This window comes from Nansenia antarctica (assembly GCF_963989245.1).
Source record: "Nansenia antarctica genome assembly, chromosome: 4".
NCBI lineage: Eukaryota > Metazoa > Chordata > Actinopteri > Argentiniformes > Microstomatidae > Nansenia > Nansenia antarctica.
The window spans coordinates 35,664,667-35,679,805 of NC_137689.1; the positions used below are offsets into that span (position 1 = coordinate 35,664,667).

At 43.1% G+C, this 15,139-nt stretch overlaps 1 protein-coding gene across 1 annotated transcript in view; it reads right to left on the minus strand.

Annotated features, from left to right (window-relative positions):
- Window positions 1-287: 287 nt before the first annotated feature.
- Window positions 288-15,139, minus strand: part of quob (quattro b) — a gene marked incomplete at both ends in the record, with an annotated part of 72,393 nt that continues 57,541 nt past the window's right edge. Inside the window, 6 exons of the mRNA XM_080529345.1 lie at window positions 288-326; window positions 455-708; window positions 4,278-4,503; window positions 4,869-4,984; window positions 6,017-6,194; window positions 6,903-7,073. Of these exons, the coding sequence (XP_080385471.1) occupies window positions 288-326; window positions 455-708; window positions 4,278-4,503; window positions 4,869-4,984; window positions 6,017-6,194; window positions 6,903-7,073 (984 nt within the window). The remainder of the gene's footprint in view (window positions 327-454; window positions 709-4,277; window positions 4,504-4,868; window positions 4,985-6,016; window positions 6,195-6,902; window positions 7,074-15,139) is intronic.

Consider the following 15,139-nt stretch of genomic DNA (forward strand, 5'->3'; position numbering starts at 1 on the left):
GTCGTGTGCTGGTTGAAGTAGTTTGAAGTAGTATTATGAAAAAGTAGTACTTTTTCAAAATACAGTAGCTTTAGTTTGACAAGCTATAATTTTCTCTAAAAGGTAGATTTAGTGTAGTTCAACAACTTCGATAGTTAAAGTAATTGGTAATGTAGTTAAATACATTCTCAGTATGGACACAATAATGACTGGCACATTAAATTGTCAATTGATCCTAGTGATGTTGTCATCATTATCCTAGTGATGTTGTGATGTTGTCATCATTGCAAACTTACCAAACTCAAAGGTTAAACCTCTGTTGACTTTCCAATGATGACATTCTGACCCTGTGGCAGAAGAAAAAACATGAAAACATCAAAGCACGTACACTATGGTATATCTTATCAAATAACAATAACACAATTATTGATGATTCTGGGAAATGGTATTATTCATGCTACGTCTCAACCCACACCTTGCCACAGGATGGGGCCTTGCCTAGACTCCGTGGTTTGGGTGCGACCGGGGGAGGGGTTTTCCCTGTGGGCTGAGTGGGACTCGTGGGTTTGTGGAGATCAGACGATGCTTGTGCTGGGTGGGGTAGCGCCTCCTTCAGGCTGATGATGGAGGTGCACGCTGAGGAGACGTCCTCTGCTTCTCCTCCCAGGACAGACTGGCAGCTGCTGCTGAACCCACTGATGCTGTCGCCTGACGACTCTGAGCTGCCCACTGGGAGAGAGGAGAGAACAGTGTTAGGGTTAGGACTGCACCGTATGGACCTGCTTCTATGGACCTGCTTCTATGGACCTGCTTCTATGGACCTGCTTCTATGGACCTGTTTCTATGGACCTGTTTCTATGGACCACCTGTGTGTAACTCATGCCAGGCTCCTTTTAACAGCTGTTATAGACGCTTATAATGCATCATAATGTGTTAGAAACAGGTTAGAAGGTTTCATAGAAAGTGTTTACCGAAGTGGAACACACCAAAATCCCACTTAGCAGCAAGCTGGATCAGATCTCCTCTTTACTAGGAACATTCCATCGATTGTCACCAGTTAAGTTATTAGAGGACTTTGTGGTCTAAATAGCCAGGAAATGTAAATAAAAATGTTGAGCAATTTAGCAATATTTTTTATTTTTTTTAAGTTAAGTTAAGTAAAGAGTCGGAATGATGAACTTCCAACAACGCCCATAGTGCTTTTGTGTCTCCCAGCCAGCAACAGAAGTGCATCTAAGCTACAAGATACATGTTAGTAAACACAAGTAGTCAGTGTATGCTCTAGCATGGTGCTTGGTTGTAAACAAACCAGGCAGTAGCTATTTAAATGGTAAGTTTACTCCTCCCTCAAAACCACATGGTTACCCCCAAATACATCACTCAGGGTGAAACCCTCAAACCAGCTTTTGATCTACAGAAGCTGGTTTGAATCTATGAAAACTTGTAACTAAAACACTCTGAAATCACTTAGGGAGAGAAAACTAGAGGTGGAACAAAGTGGGGAGACCGAAGGCAGTAAGGGAAGAAATGGTAGTGACATTTGAAGGGCTGGAGTAAGAGTTAAATTCCTGTGTTGTTTTCTTTTCTTTTGTAGTGAGGAAAAATGTAGTGACAGTATTGTACTGGCAAAGAAAGTAATTAACTACGAGAAACACTACTAGGATTTGAATTACTACCACCAAGTTACTACAAAATGCAGTTCAACTGATAGTTGAACTATTTACAGTAGTGGAACTACTCCCCAGCACTGTGTCTATATAAGCCGTATGATATGAGTTGAAATAACATGGATCTTTTTTGGTTGGTTGGTTGGATGGTTTGTAAGCTGATCAGGGGGCCGTTCCACTAAAGTGGATTAGTATATCGGCGATTGAAATAAATCAGGCAATCAGGCAACTCGGGATTGGAATTCAAGCCTCAGGTGATTCCTCGAACGAGGATCAGGCTTGTGTCATCAGTGTTCACAGAACACCGGCTTAGAAATCCTCGATATGGGCGCGTGCACGCAGACATAAAGAGCCCTGAAGAGTCGATCTGTCGAAATGAAGATACTCCACTCTGCAGGGGTCTTACATTTGCGCAGCATTCCGAATTATTGATCTTTATGAAGACGGAAAAATAAGATGTAAAATAGTGCAATACTGCCGCAATTAACAAGGCGAGGGAAATGGTTTGGCAAGAAATTGCTGACCGATTAAATGCGTAGGTCATACTAGCCCCAGTTATTGTTATATGTTCATATTTTAATAAATTAATATTACTACTGTGGTGATATCAGCAGCAGGCTACAGACCGTCATATCGCCACCATGGCCTAGTGGTATCGACCGCTGTCATAGTATTTATTCGTCATTTTTAGACGGTGGTTCAAATCCCTCTTCGGACACACTTTTTACTGCATTTCGTTGTCTGAATCTAATCTAAAATCTAATCTAAAAAAGTATGTAGGCTATAAAATTATGGTGCAGGCTAATTTACAAGAACTGACACGATTACAATGGTGTTTGAAGCCTTTGCATGAAATCTTCAGTTAAATGTAAAAAACAAAAACATCTCTTAAATCAAGTCTCGAACTCGCAACCTTCGGAACTCTAGCTGGTTGCCTTAACCACTGCACCAGCCAGACCGCTGTGACACAAGCAATGCAAGTTGATAGACATACCTATTTATTTAATTTAATTTTTTACACTTTTTAATTTATTTATCTATCGATCTATCTATCTATCACACTTTCAAAATATCAGGTTATCTATCACACAATCAAACTATCTATCTATCGATCGATCACACTTTCAAATTATCAAATTATCTATCTATCACACAGTCAAACTATCTATCTATCTATCTCGTGTGAAGTGGGAACTAATATTTCCTAAAAGACACTTGAGGAACTGTCGTTCGGGATGTAGTTTCCGCCTGTGAGCCTTTTTTGACGCACGCATTACCTTAGCTAGCCTGTAAGTCTGCTCGGGACCATAATTACTCAGAAGGATATGTTGCATAGCAACCAAGCAGCAAATTATTTGAGCCACATTGATGGAACCGACCGCAAGCTTATTTAAACCTGGATCAGAGTTAATCGCATGGATCAGAGTTAATCTCGCTTAGTGGAACGGACCCTGGACAACAGTTATGAGGTCAAAATCAGTGAAGTGTCCCTTTAAGTCAATACTGGAGATATTGAAAACAACGTCATTTCAATCTTCAAACTTGGGGTATACAACATCTTTGGGGTATAATTTGATGAATGCCCATGCAGTATCTGTCTGACTTTTAAATAATAGTGCAAAAGAGATTCCTCAATCATTCTTTGTTTCCTCTTTAGTGAGTTACAGCATTTACAATGCTGCCATCCAGAAGCCAAGTCAAAGAAATGCAGCAGCACTTGATTTCATTTGTATTGTGCAGCAAATTCTCTCTGTTCACGTCAGTGACTCTTCAGCAGTGGGTTGGGATCTACTGGTGGATTATAGCTGATGAATGTTGGGGCGTAGTAAGAGACAAGGGGCCCTATTATGCACTTCATAAGTCTTAAGCAAAAGACGAGGCGGTAGATCTAAACGTGGAGGCGTGGTCAAGGCCACTTTGCTATTATGCGTGCGGTAGTGGGCGCCTAAGACCCGGCGCTAAGCCCAGAAATTAGTCATGGGTGTGTTTTGGGCGTCTTCTCAATCAACCCAATCAGCGTGCCAGGTGCCATTCCCTTTAAGAACCGGCTGCGTTAAGTCATAAGCGCTATGCTATAGAAGTCGGTCGGCGCGCATGCGCAAACCGCGGAGGCGCGCTCGTGTTTCAAAACGTGCATGAAGTCTAGCGCCTAAGAACTTTTCAAACCACTTCTTAGCGCTAGGCACAAAGTCAGATCGCATAATAGCAGGGGCGCCTAGCGCACTTCATTAACATATGAACACTCCCACAATGAGTAATATATGCACGGGAGTCTTACGTCTTATGTGTGGGCGCCTAGCGACACCTGCATAATAGCAGTAGCGCGTATGAAGCGCATAATAAGGGTGGCGGTAGGTCTTAACCTGGTGGTGCGTCTTAATTAAGACTTAAGACGGCAAGTTAAGAAGTGCATAATAGGGCCCAAGGTGATTATTTGCAGGGATTTAGTTTATTTGGTAGATCATGCGAAAATCTCTCACATTGTGTTGGGTCACAGCAAAATAGTATTAAGAAACCACCATGAAAAGCCAGGTTTAGGTTGCTTTAACAAAAATACAAAATTCCGAATACTCTAATGTAAGTGGATAATCATGTTCATTAATTATTTTTGGATCAACTTGCTTCACTCACTCAGTAGATTCTGACTCCCGCTCTCCTGGTCCAAGTCATCCTCCTCCAAGACTCCAGGGGGTGCCGCATACCCTCCATGACCGCCCACCCCCCTCCGCTCCGGGCCACAGAGATACCCCCCAGGGGACAGGGACCCCCTCCCTGAGGAGGAAGAGGAGTGGATGCCAGAGGACGACGTACTGCTCCCTGAGCCAATCAAGTTTGGCCGCGGCACAGGAAACCCGCCCTGTGACCCAGACGTCCCCGAGGAGGTCAACGCCTTGCATTCTGAGAGGACCAGATCAGAGATCAGATAATTGTACAAGGAGTGAGACAAGGCAACATGAGAAATGGCCCAAAAAGTTCAACTTGACGACAAGTAAAAATACAGAAACATATGTATGTCTATGATAATGATTCTCTCTTACTAGGAACAACAAATCTGTGATCATGTTTATTTTCACTAAAAGCAACTATTCCACTTATAGTCTAATTATTGAAGTGATTTCATTCATCAGTGAGAAATGTGTAAAAATAACAAAAAACTAAATAAAACCCCCACAACAAGTAATACTGTTTGAAACATTAAGCAACTTCATGAAGCACAATACCTCGCCCCATCAGCACACAGTTGACAGCCCTGTCGTTGATAGCAGCGTCGCTAGGCTGGATGTCCATAAAGGGCTTGTTTCCAATCCCCATGAACACCCTCTCCTGCATCCGGACCTCTGCGACACAACACATACACAACACATACACAACACATAAATCCACTGACTGGGACTTTGCGCTGCTGTGTCTAGAGACAGATGACAGTTAGGCTACAAATCCAGTTGGTTAAAATACTGTGGTCTGATGCTGCCGGATCGATGAGAAAGAGGTGATTGTACGTTGTCAGAAGGTTTGAGTAAGTGCAAAAGAAAGAAACTGTAATGTTGATACTGGATTTTTGCCAGTGAGAAGTACAGAAAGACTGTGTAAGGTAGGGAGATGAAACGGAGAGGGAAAGGTATTCTGCTGATGAGAAGATGGATAGCGGTTACTAAGCATTAAGGCAGAGGTTGTACATTGTTTCCCTTTTTTATTTTTATTGTATTTTATCTTTACTTTTGACTGTTTTCCCCTGCTTTCATATTCATTCTATGCTTGTATATGTCTTTATATATGTTTTTATATTCACTGTATGTTCTTATTCCTGTTGTAAAGCACTTTGAGCTGCATTTCTTGTATGAAAGGTGCTAAAAAGCTTTACTTACTTACTTACACATACACTTATACAGTATCATTATTCAAATGTCAACCAATGGGGAAAAAATAACTAATTACTTTAATGGCATTGACTTAAACATTGACCGAGGTAGGAAAAAAACAAAATGCTAACAGTGCTGCTAAGTGACAACTGCAAACAAACTATTTGTGGCTTTCGGCTCCTGTCATTCTTTGACATGTTTGTGTTATAAGGAGCTGCTGAGACCTCTGCTTCTGCGCTAGCTAGCTGTATGCTTACTGCCTGGCCTAGCTTCATTTCGTTGCATCCCATCAGTCATGCTCTCTGACAGGTAAATAAACATTTGTTGTTTTAATCCGTTCCCTCATTTCAGAGCAGTGGGACTAGAGGAAATGATAGGACACCATTTGAGACTATTAGAACACACAGAATGTATGAATTATATGCATTATCTCAGAGCACAAAACACAAAGCACAAAGCACTTCTCCATGATTCTGAGAGATCTGATTGGAGGATAAAATGATCTCTGACCTCTGTTGTGGACAGCCTGCTCCCAGAGGATGCGCTCCAGGGCTTTGGTCCAGGTCTCCTTTGTCTCTCCACTGCTGGCCTGGAGGGTGTACGTGTCCTGGCTCTTCCTCCTCCTGAACCAGATCTCAAAGCACAGCCCGCTGTCCCCAGAGTTGTGGGTCATCCCAATGTCAGACGTCTGGAGGAGAAGACAACATGAAGAGCTTGCCTTTTTCTTTTAAGGGATTTGGTTGCCTGGACTGAGCACCCCTACAGTGGTCCAACTTAAATTGCCAGCACTCAACTCAAAGTGCCAGCACTTTTCAGCATTCATTTATTCATCTAATATCATTCATTTAATACAGACAATGAAGCACAATAATATAGGTTTAATAGGTTGCCATGAATGCACATTTCAGGATCTGAAGTGTCAATGTGCTGCAGTTAACTACGCTAGAATCTTCGTCTGTAGTGCTTTTTAGTTAAACTTTTGGGTGCGCCTCACAAGGTGCCTTGTAAGTAGTAAGTAAGTAAGTAAGTAACGTTTATTTATATAGCACACATTTATAACGACAAACAGCCACCCAAAGTGCTTAACAGATAAAAAGATAAAGAGAAAATCAAGATAAAAGAGATAAAATACAGATAGAAACTGATAAAATAGATAAAATACACTAAAGCAAGGTGCAATACAAATAAAAGTGCAAAAAGTGTAGTGTCGGGAAGGCAGGCTCACTTCAGGTCAAAGGCCAGGGGCGAGAAGAGATGTGTTTTGACTATTTATTTATTTTTCTGTAACAGGAAAAGGCGCAACAACACTCAAGTATGTTTATGTGTGATTACATGCTGAATTACATGGAATTGGAGGGAGGGGGGGGGGGGTGTTGAATAGTGTAAGCCTACGTACTTTGAATGACTGTTTGTAAACGTAAGTGTCATTTCCCACGTCAGTCCTCTTGGTCTTGCTGAAGAGGATGAGGTCCTGGAAGAGGAAGATGTGGCGGAAGCATTTCTTCTTCCTGAAGGACACCAAGAACTCGTCCTGGCCAATCAGCTGGCCCTGCTCCTTCAGGTTCACCTGTGGTAAACATTATATTGAGGGTGCAGTTCAGTACCTAGTTTCTTTTTTTGTCATTCTCAACCATAATGCTGTCTATATTTATACGCTGTTATGCTATTTTTCACTACCCAAGTTTTTGGATTCCTTCACCCTAACAGGACCCCCTTAACTGTTAGGATGAGTGAAAAGGGATAGTTCTCTCCATTTCCTTCCTTTTCCTTCAAATTGTGTATGGTCTGGTTTTCATTGAGAAATATTTGAGTTGACATTGAGTTCAGGTGGTACTTCCAGAGAGGGGGGAAGGACTCGGAATGCCGATGCCGACAGTAATCATTACGTCAAGAAAAAACCCATGGACTCTTTTGTTAGAAAACCAGTTTGGTTTCTGCTACCAGACCTACCAACCAAAAACCACGAAACTTGAAAATCGCATCGACCGCCACTCGGTCACACCGCTCCAGGGAGCTGGCCCGGGCAGTGATCGTAAGGAGGCCCCTTTTGCTAAGCTGACGCCATACTGTTCTCATTCTCCTTTAGAAAACCAGACCACCTCTTCTGTTCTTTCGTCTTCTCCCACTACACTCCAGTTAGGACTGGTGTTTCAGACGGCCAGATAACGAACCCCGAGGCCTCGTCTGTAACACTAACAAATACCCATCAAAACGTCTCCACAAAACTCACATTGAATAAATACTCCAGGACATTCCACTTCATAACCCCTCATTCCCCTTCTGTTACTCTTCACTGTACCTGTAGCTACTAGCTACTTACCATATACAGCTGTATTGATATGCTGTATTGATAGAACGTAGCACGTAACATGAGTAGAGCGTAACATGCAGTAGTGCACCCTAACACACATCAACTAAAAACACTAACTGCTGTTGGATAAAAGACAACATTGCTTTTCCCCAAAAAAGATAAAACTAATTAAAGATATACAGGATACAGTATGACTAGGAACATAGCCAACTCCAACCCATCTCATCCTCCCTACGCTTCACTATCTAAACATGGTTATGCTCCTACACACTGTAGTTAATAATACATGATGGACAACCAGCATCCCACACAGAAACACCCATTTCTGTTCTACGGAAAAAAACACCAACATTCCTCTCCACTCCCCTCGTCCCAACCCCTATTAATCATCCTAATGCATTTGATCGCAATATCTCATAAATAACCAATGCCGTCCTCCCCTCCCCAACCCTTCCATTCACCTAGAGAGAGAGAGAGAGGGGGCTCGTCCCGGATCTTTGATCCTAACAAGCAACAGGTTGGTCAGTGTTGGTGTGCAGTGCGCACGTAGAATAGGCTGTTAATTTTGGTTATTCTGGTTGTGTTGTAGTGTTTTTTTGTTTTGTGTAATAAATTAGTGGGCTCATCATGAGCATCTTTGATCTGGCTGAGTTTCTCAGTGATCCGTCTATAGAGCGGGTCGACTGCTGTAGGAAGGATGATTTACATGAAATTGCAGCCCATTTTGAGTGTAGCTTTTCGAAGAGTCTTCTTAAAGCTGAGTTGAAGGAAGCTGTAGTGCACTTGCTAGTGGACCGTAGGGTGCTCGGTATGGGCGACAGTGCCACTTTGTTAGAGTTAAAAGACATAGAGGGGAAGAAGGAGGACATTGAAGTGAAGGGGGTGCCTGAGATGTCTGCTCTGTCGGGTGCAGAGTCTAAGGAGGAGTCTCCTCCTCGTACTATACCTCAGTTCTCTCCTATGCCCTCCTCTTATGAGGGGAGTGCGGCTAGGTATCGTTTACAGGTTATGGCGAAGAAATGGGAGAGAGAAGCTGAGTATAAACATCTGTGTACAATCAGAAAAATGGAGTTGGAGTCAGAGGTAACATTGAGACAACTGGAGTTAGGCGCTGCTGTTATACCTGCCGGTTCTGTTGGCTCTAGTCATGCTAGGCCCCCTGGGGCTGTTCGTTCCGCAGTCGCGGATGGTTTTGATGTGAGCAAAAATATAGCTCTTGTACCTCAATTCCGTGAGGCGGAAGTAGATTCGTATTTTAATGCTTTTGAGCGAGTTGCTAACTGTCTACGGTGGCCACACAAGATGTATGGGCTATATTGCTCCAATGTAAATTGATAGGGAAGGCCCAGGAGATTTTGGCCTCTCTGTCGCTGGAAGACAGTCTGTCCTATGAGGTAATTAAGACGGCTGTACTCCGTGGTTATGAGTAAGTGCCTGAAGCCTATAGGCAACAATTCCGAATTGTTGAATTTGCTCGTGAAAAAGAGACTCAGTTTACTCGGTGGTGTAATGCCAGCAATATAACAGATTTGAAGTCTCTGTCCGAGCTGATTCTGATTGAGGAGTTTAAAAACTGCCTCTCAGACCGAATAGTCACCTATCTTAACGAACAGAAGGTTCAGACGTTAGCACAAGCTGCTGTACTCGCTGACGAGTTTTCATTGACACACAAACAACGTTTTGGAGTTTTCCGTAATGAGAGTAAATATTCTCCCTCTGTTTCGGCTAAAGTGCAGGGTAGTTCGCCCCGCCCATCATCTTTCCGCTCCAGCGAGGAACGGGAGTGTTGGTACTGTCATCAAACTGGCCACATTAAAGATGACTGTTTCTTGTTAAAACGCAAACTGGCACCGCCCAGTAAACGACCAAAAGAGGTTGGCCTGGTGAAAACCTTGATTGGGTCAGTGTCGATACCCTCGGATGGGGTGTGTGACTCTCTGGAACCCAGTTATGAACCATTTGCAGGGATTAAAGCAAAAAAAAATCTCCTGACTGAAAACAAAATTCAGGCCAAATCGGGGCCGGTGGCTTTCCGTGCGCAAAGCGCGTGTGCGATTTTCCGTTCTACGTTCTAATGCTTTGACTTTTCTTTCGAAAAATGTGAATACATTTCCGCGTTGTCGAAAATCAACGACACATCGCTAGTCAACTAACACGGCTTGTTTTGTGAGCCTGCTAACAATGTAAAGTAGTCTTCTAGTTAGCTAGGTAACAATGTAAAGTAGTGTTCTAGTTAACTAGGTAGCAGTCCAATCCATTTCGCTGCAGTATTTTGGCTTGACTAGCGAGTTTGTGTTGTGATTCTCAACAACGTTGAAACGTAGTTTCACCCTTTTCCATAGTTTTGAATAATAAATGTGTGGACTGACGATGTAGCGCAGCCTAACGTATTCAAATAATTATTTAACAAAGTTTTATTCTGATAATTATTCCCCCTCCTCCCAGACTTACAAGGTCACACTATTATTGGATTGGTTGTTTGCGTGCCGGGTGAAGTTAGCTAAACATTTAACCTTCTAGCTAGCAAGAGAAACATAATGTCACTCTCCAAAGGTCTAAAGAGGAAAGTTGACTGTGAAAACAGGGCATTTAAAGAGGAATGGACAGCGAACTATGCGTTCATCCTACCTGGTTTCATCAATGCAAAGCTGTTGTGAGACTCACATTTTACGTGCTCACAATGTTCCCTTTCTATACATGCGAGTCGTCCTTTTCGTCAATGAATGTGATAAAGACGCACTAGAGGAATCGATTGGTGCATAAAAACCTTGAGAACTGCCGGATTAAAGTGACGTCCATAATAATAATAAATCATAATAATACATTAGATTTATAGCGCTTTTCTAGACACTCAAAGACGTCCATATCACCAGATAGCCAACAAATAGTGACCGATGGGAGATGCCAGTTTTCTCGTTAAGTGAGATTTAAATAGCCTAATATTATTTTTTCTATTGGCTCATTGTAATTATTAGTAATTATTATCCCTAGTAATGTAGCGTGTTTGCTCTGTCGTTTCAGGAGCATATAGGCTAAGCGGATTCAGCTTTTTTTTTTTTTTTGCGCCGATTTTGTTGTCAATGTTTTTCATAAAATTAAACTGCATTTGCTTTGTTACTGTTCACATGTGTGGTGCAGTCACATTCACATAGCCTATAAGTAAACATTACGTTTGAATGATTTACTGAGCTGGCGTTACTTTTTTCAAACCACACACCGCATGTCGGCTATTTCAGCACCACGCGCCATGTCCACCTACTTATCACTATGAGGGGTTCAGCGTCAGTGCACCCCGCTCTGTTACTGTCGCATAGTTGTAGCCAATAAAGGCCTATATGTAGGCTATATAGGCTATTATATATCATTTATATACCTAATACCTAGGGGTGTAAATCACCAGCTTCATCACGATACGATATTATATCGATTTGTTTGTATGACGATACAATGTTTGACGATTTCACAATGTCAGTCACGATACGATTTCGATTCGATTCGATTCAAGATCGATATGACGATATGATCGATATGACGCGATATCATATGCCAATCTAACACAATTATCAATTGTAATAAGTGGTAATTAACATACAGCTCATTAACATACACACACACACACACACAGGTTCAGAGAGACATCCAGTCACACACGCACACACACACACACACACACACACACACACACACACACACACACACACACACACACACACGTCCACACACGTGTCAGTGTCACACACGTCCAGCAGGTCTGATATTGGTCTGACTGGATTCGCCTCGAAGAGTAGATGTTAAAAAATATCTTTGGTGTCCAAAACGGTCAATGTATTCGCCCATTAGACTCCCGTTAGACGCACTCTCATTAGACACACTCACACGAGCCGAACATTTTTCCGAAGATCACCGGAGATTGCCGAACGCGAGAGGAGGAGGAGCCGAGAAGTGGAGCCGAGCCAGTAGACAGACACACACGGTGAATGCGAGTCACACATTGCGAACGCGAGTATGTTAACGTCCCTGGTTCAGAGAGATGTTCCAAAATATATATTAAAAGGGATAGACTTACTGTCTCTCATCAAAAATGAAAAACATTCGTATCTTTTTCAAGTCTCTCTCTCTCTGCGCGCATAAGATGACGATATAGATCGATATTTTTACATTGCGTCGATGTAATCAGATCGTTAGTCAATGAATCGATATATCGTTACACCCCTACTAATACCAACATCAAAATAGATTGTATGCCTCTACAAATCATATTACACCAGGTAAAATCCGTCACAACTTGGAATAAATCCGTCGCAACTTGGAATAAATTGACGGAAATCCGTCGTAGCGACGGATAACTTTAATCCCTGCATTTGTGTTGGATGGGTTTGTTTCACTTAATGACAAAGCGTCGGACCAGCGTCCAGTCCGCATACTGCGGGATACCGGTGCTGCACAATCGTTTATACTGTCAGACGTGTTGCCCTTCTCTAAGTCAGCAAGCGGCTCTAGTGTTCTGGTGCAGGGCATTGAAATGGGCTTTGTGTCTGTGCCTCTGCATCAAGTACACCTGGACTGTGAGTTGGCTAAGGGGGTGTTTAAGGTGGGTGTGCGTCCATCCTTACCAGTGAAGGGTGTTACATTTTTACTAGGGAATGACATCGCCGGTTATGCCAGTATTGGAGGTTTTAAAATGTCCCACTATTTTACAGCCAGATGTGTTAGCGCAGGATTTTCCTGAAGTGTTCTCTGTATGTGCGGTCACTCGTGCTCAAACACGTAGAGTAGGTGAAGTAGTTGAGTTGTCGGATACCATATTCGCAACTGTGATGTCTGACAAGACTGCTTTCCCAGTTCCGCCTGTGCCTACTCCACCCACTGCTGAGATCAGTACGCTTCAATGTAACAATCTTTTATCTGAGACAACACAGCTACCCATGACTTGCAATAATCTTATTGCTGCTCAGAAGGAGGATATTAGTTTAGTGAGGTGTTTTGCTGCTGCTCTTGATTCAGCAGAAACTAAAAATAAGGAGGTGTCTTATTTCGTGGAGAATGATCTCCTGATGCGGAAATGGAACTCACGCATTGAGTTAGATCACGAATGGAACACTGTGTTTCAGATTGTTGTGCCTACGCCATACCGACAGTCCGTTTTGTCCCTAGCTCATGAGTTTCCAGTGCTTATCACCCCGAGTCTCAGGGAGCGCTCGAGCGGTGGCACCAGACGTTAAAAGCAGTTTTGCGCAAGTATTGTATGGACAGCGGTAGAGACTGGGATGAAGGTGTTTCTTTAGCCCTATTTGCTGTGAGAGAAAAGGTACAAGAATCATTAGGTTTTAGCCCAGCTGAGCTTGTGTTTGGTCACACTGTGAGGGGTCCTCTGAGGGTGTTAAAGGACCAGCTCCTAGGCGACAGTTTATCCAAGCAGAAGAATGTGCTATCTTATGTGAGTCGTTTCAGAGAACGACTACATGAGGCTTGTCGTCTGGCTAAGGACAGCCTATCTACTACCCAGACTAACATGAAGAAGGCGTTTGATAGAAACGCCCTTCCACGATCTTTTGAGCCTGGTTGGCTCAATCTATTGATCGGAGATTGAATGGCACTGACTATGTGATTAAGACTCCTGACCGAAGACGAAAAACCAGAGTTTGTCATGTTAATATGCTAAAGAGATATTACCTTAGAAGTGACGCTCTGTCTAAGAGCCAGAGTAAGCCTGTTGTTGCCGCAGTTGCAGCACAGACTGTTGTGAGCCCCAGCGCTCCTCTCTCAGTGAGTGATGAGGATGGGCTGAGTACGCGTAACGTCCAGCAGCAGACCCCTAGGTTATGCAACTCTGCCATGTTGTCCAATCTCTCCTCTTTGATGCTTCATTTAAACAGTGAGCAGGAGGCTGAATTACTCCAGCTTATTTCTGAGTTTCCCTGTTTGTTTGGGGATGTTCCCACCCGCACTACAGTGCTACATCATGATATAGATGTGGGTGAGACAAGGCCTATTAAACAACATCCTTATAGAGTCAACGCAACAAAAAGAGCCCTGATGAAACAGGAAGTGTCTTATTTACTAGAGCATGGTTTAGCACATCCTAGTTCCAGTCCATGGAGCTCGCCTTGTCTGTTAGTGCCAAAACCAGATTCTACTGTCAGATTTTGTACAGATTATAGAAAGGTCAACCATGCTACCATCCCTGACTCATTTCCTATGCCTCGAGTTGATGATTGTATAGACACCATAGGATCGGCACGTTTTGTCACCAAGTTGGATCTGTTAAAATGATACTGGCAGGTTCCCCTTTCGACTCGTGCCGCTGAGATCAGTGCCTTTGTGACGCCGGATACATTTTTACAATATACCGTGATGGCTTTCGGAATGCGAAACGCTCCGGCTACTTTTCAGAGGCTTGTGAATATTGTGTTTTCTGGTGTGCCTAACTGCACTGCATATTTGGATGATGTTGTGGTCCACTCCTCAGTTTGGCCAGCCCATGTATCCTCGCTGAGGATAGTATTCCAGCGGCTGGCCGATGCTTCCCTGACCCTAAACTTGGCATAGTGTGAGTTTGGGAAAGCAACCGTCACATATTTGGGTAAACAGGTGGGCGGAGGTCAAGTGCGTCCCCTGGAGGAAAAGGTTGCAGCTATAGCCTCCTTCCCTGTGCCAACCACTCGGCGTGAGTTACGCCGGTTCCTTGGCATGGTAGGTTATTACAGAGGCTTCTGTTGTCATTTTTCTTCAGTGGCAGCTCCTCTAACTGACTTGATCAGTCCCTTGGTACCTTTTGTGTGGTCAAACAAGTGTCAAGTTGCTTTTGAGACCTGTAAAGCACTTTTATGTAATGCCCCAGTCCTTAGTGCTCCTAATTTCAGCACCCCGTTTTCTATAGAAGTGGATGCGAGTGCTATCGGTGCTGGTGCAGTTCTGACTCAAATGGACTCAGATGGCTTGGTCCATCCTGTGGGGTACTTCTCTAGGAAGTTTAATAGCTGTCAGAGCCGCTACTCAACAATTGAGCAAGAGACACTGGCCTTATTGCTCGCACTCCAATTTTTTGAAGTTTATGTTGGGTCTAGTGGTGAGCCTGTGGTTATTTATACAGACCACAATCCTTTAGTTTTTTTGCATCGCATGTATAATCATAATCAGAGAGTCATGCGGTGGTCTTTATTTCTTCAGAGTTATAATTTAGTTATTCATCATAAGAAGGCCACTGACAATGTGTTTGCTGATGCCCTCTCCCGTGGGTAGTTTGTGGGTATTAGTGGACTATTTAATTTTGGGGAAAGAAAAGGTTGTTGTATCGTCAGCCGTGGGCTGACTCTTTATGG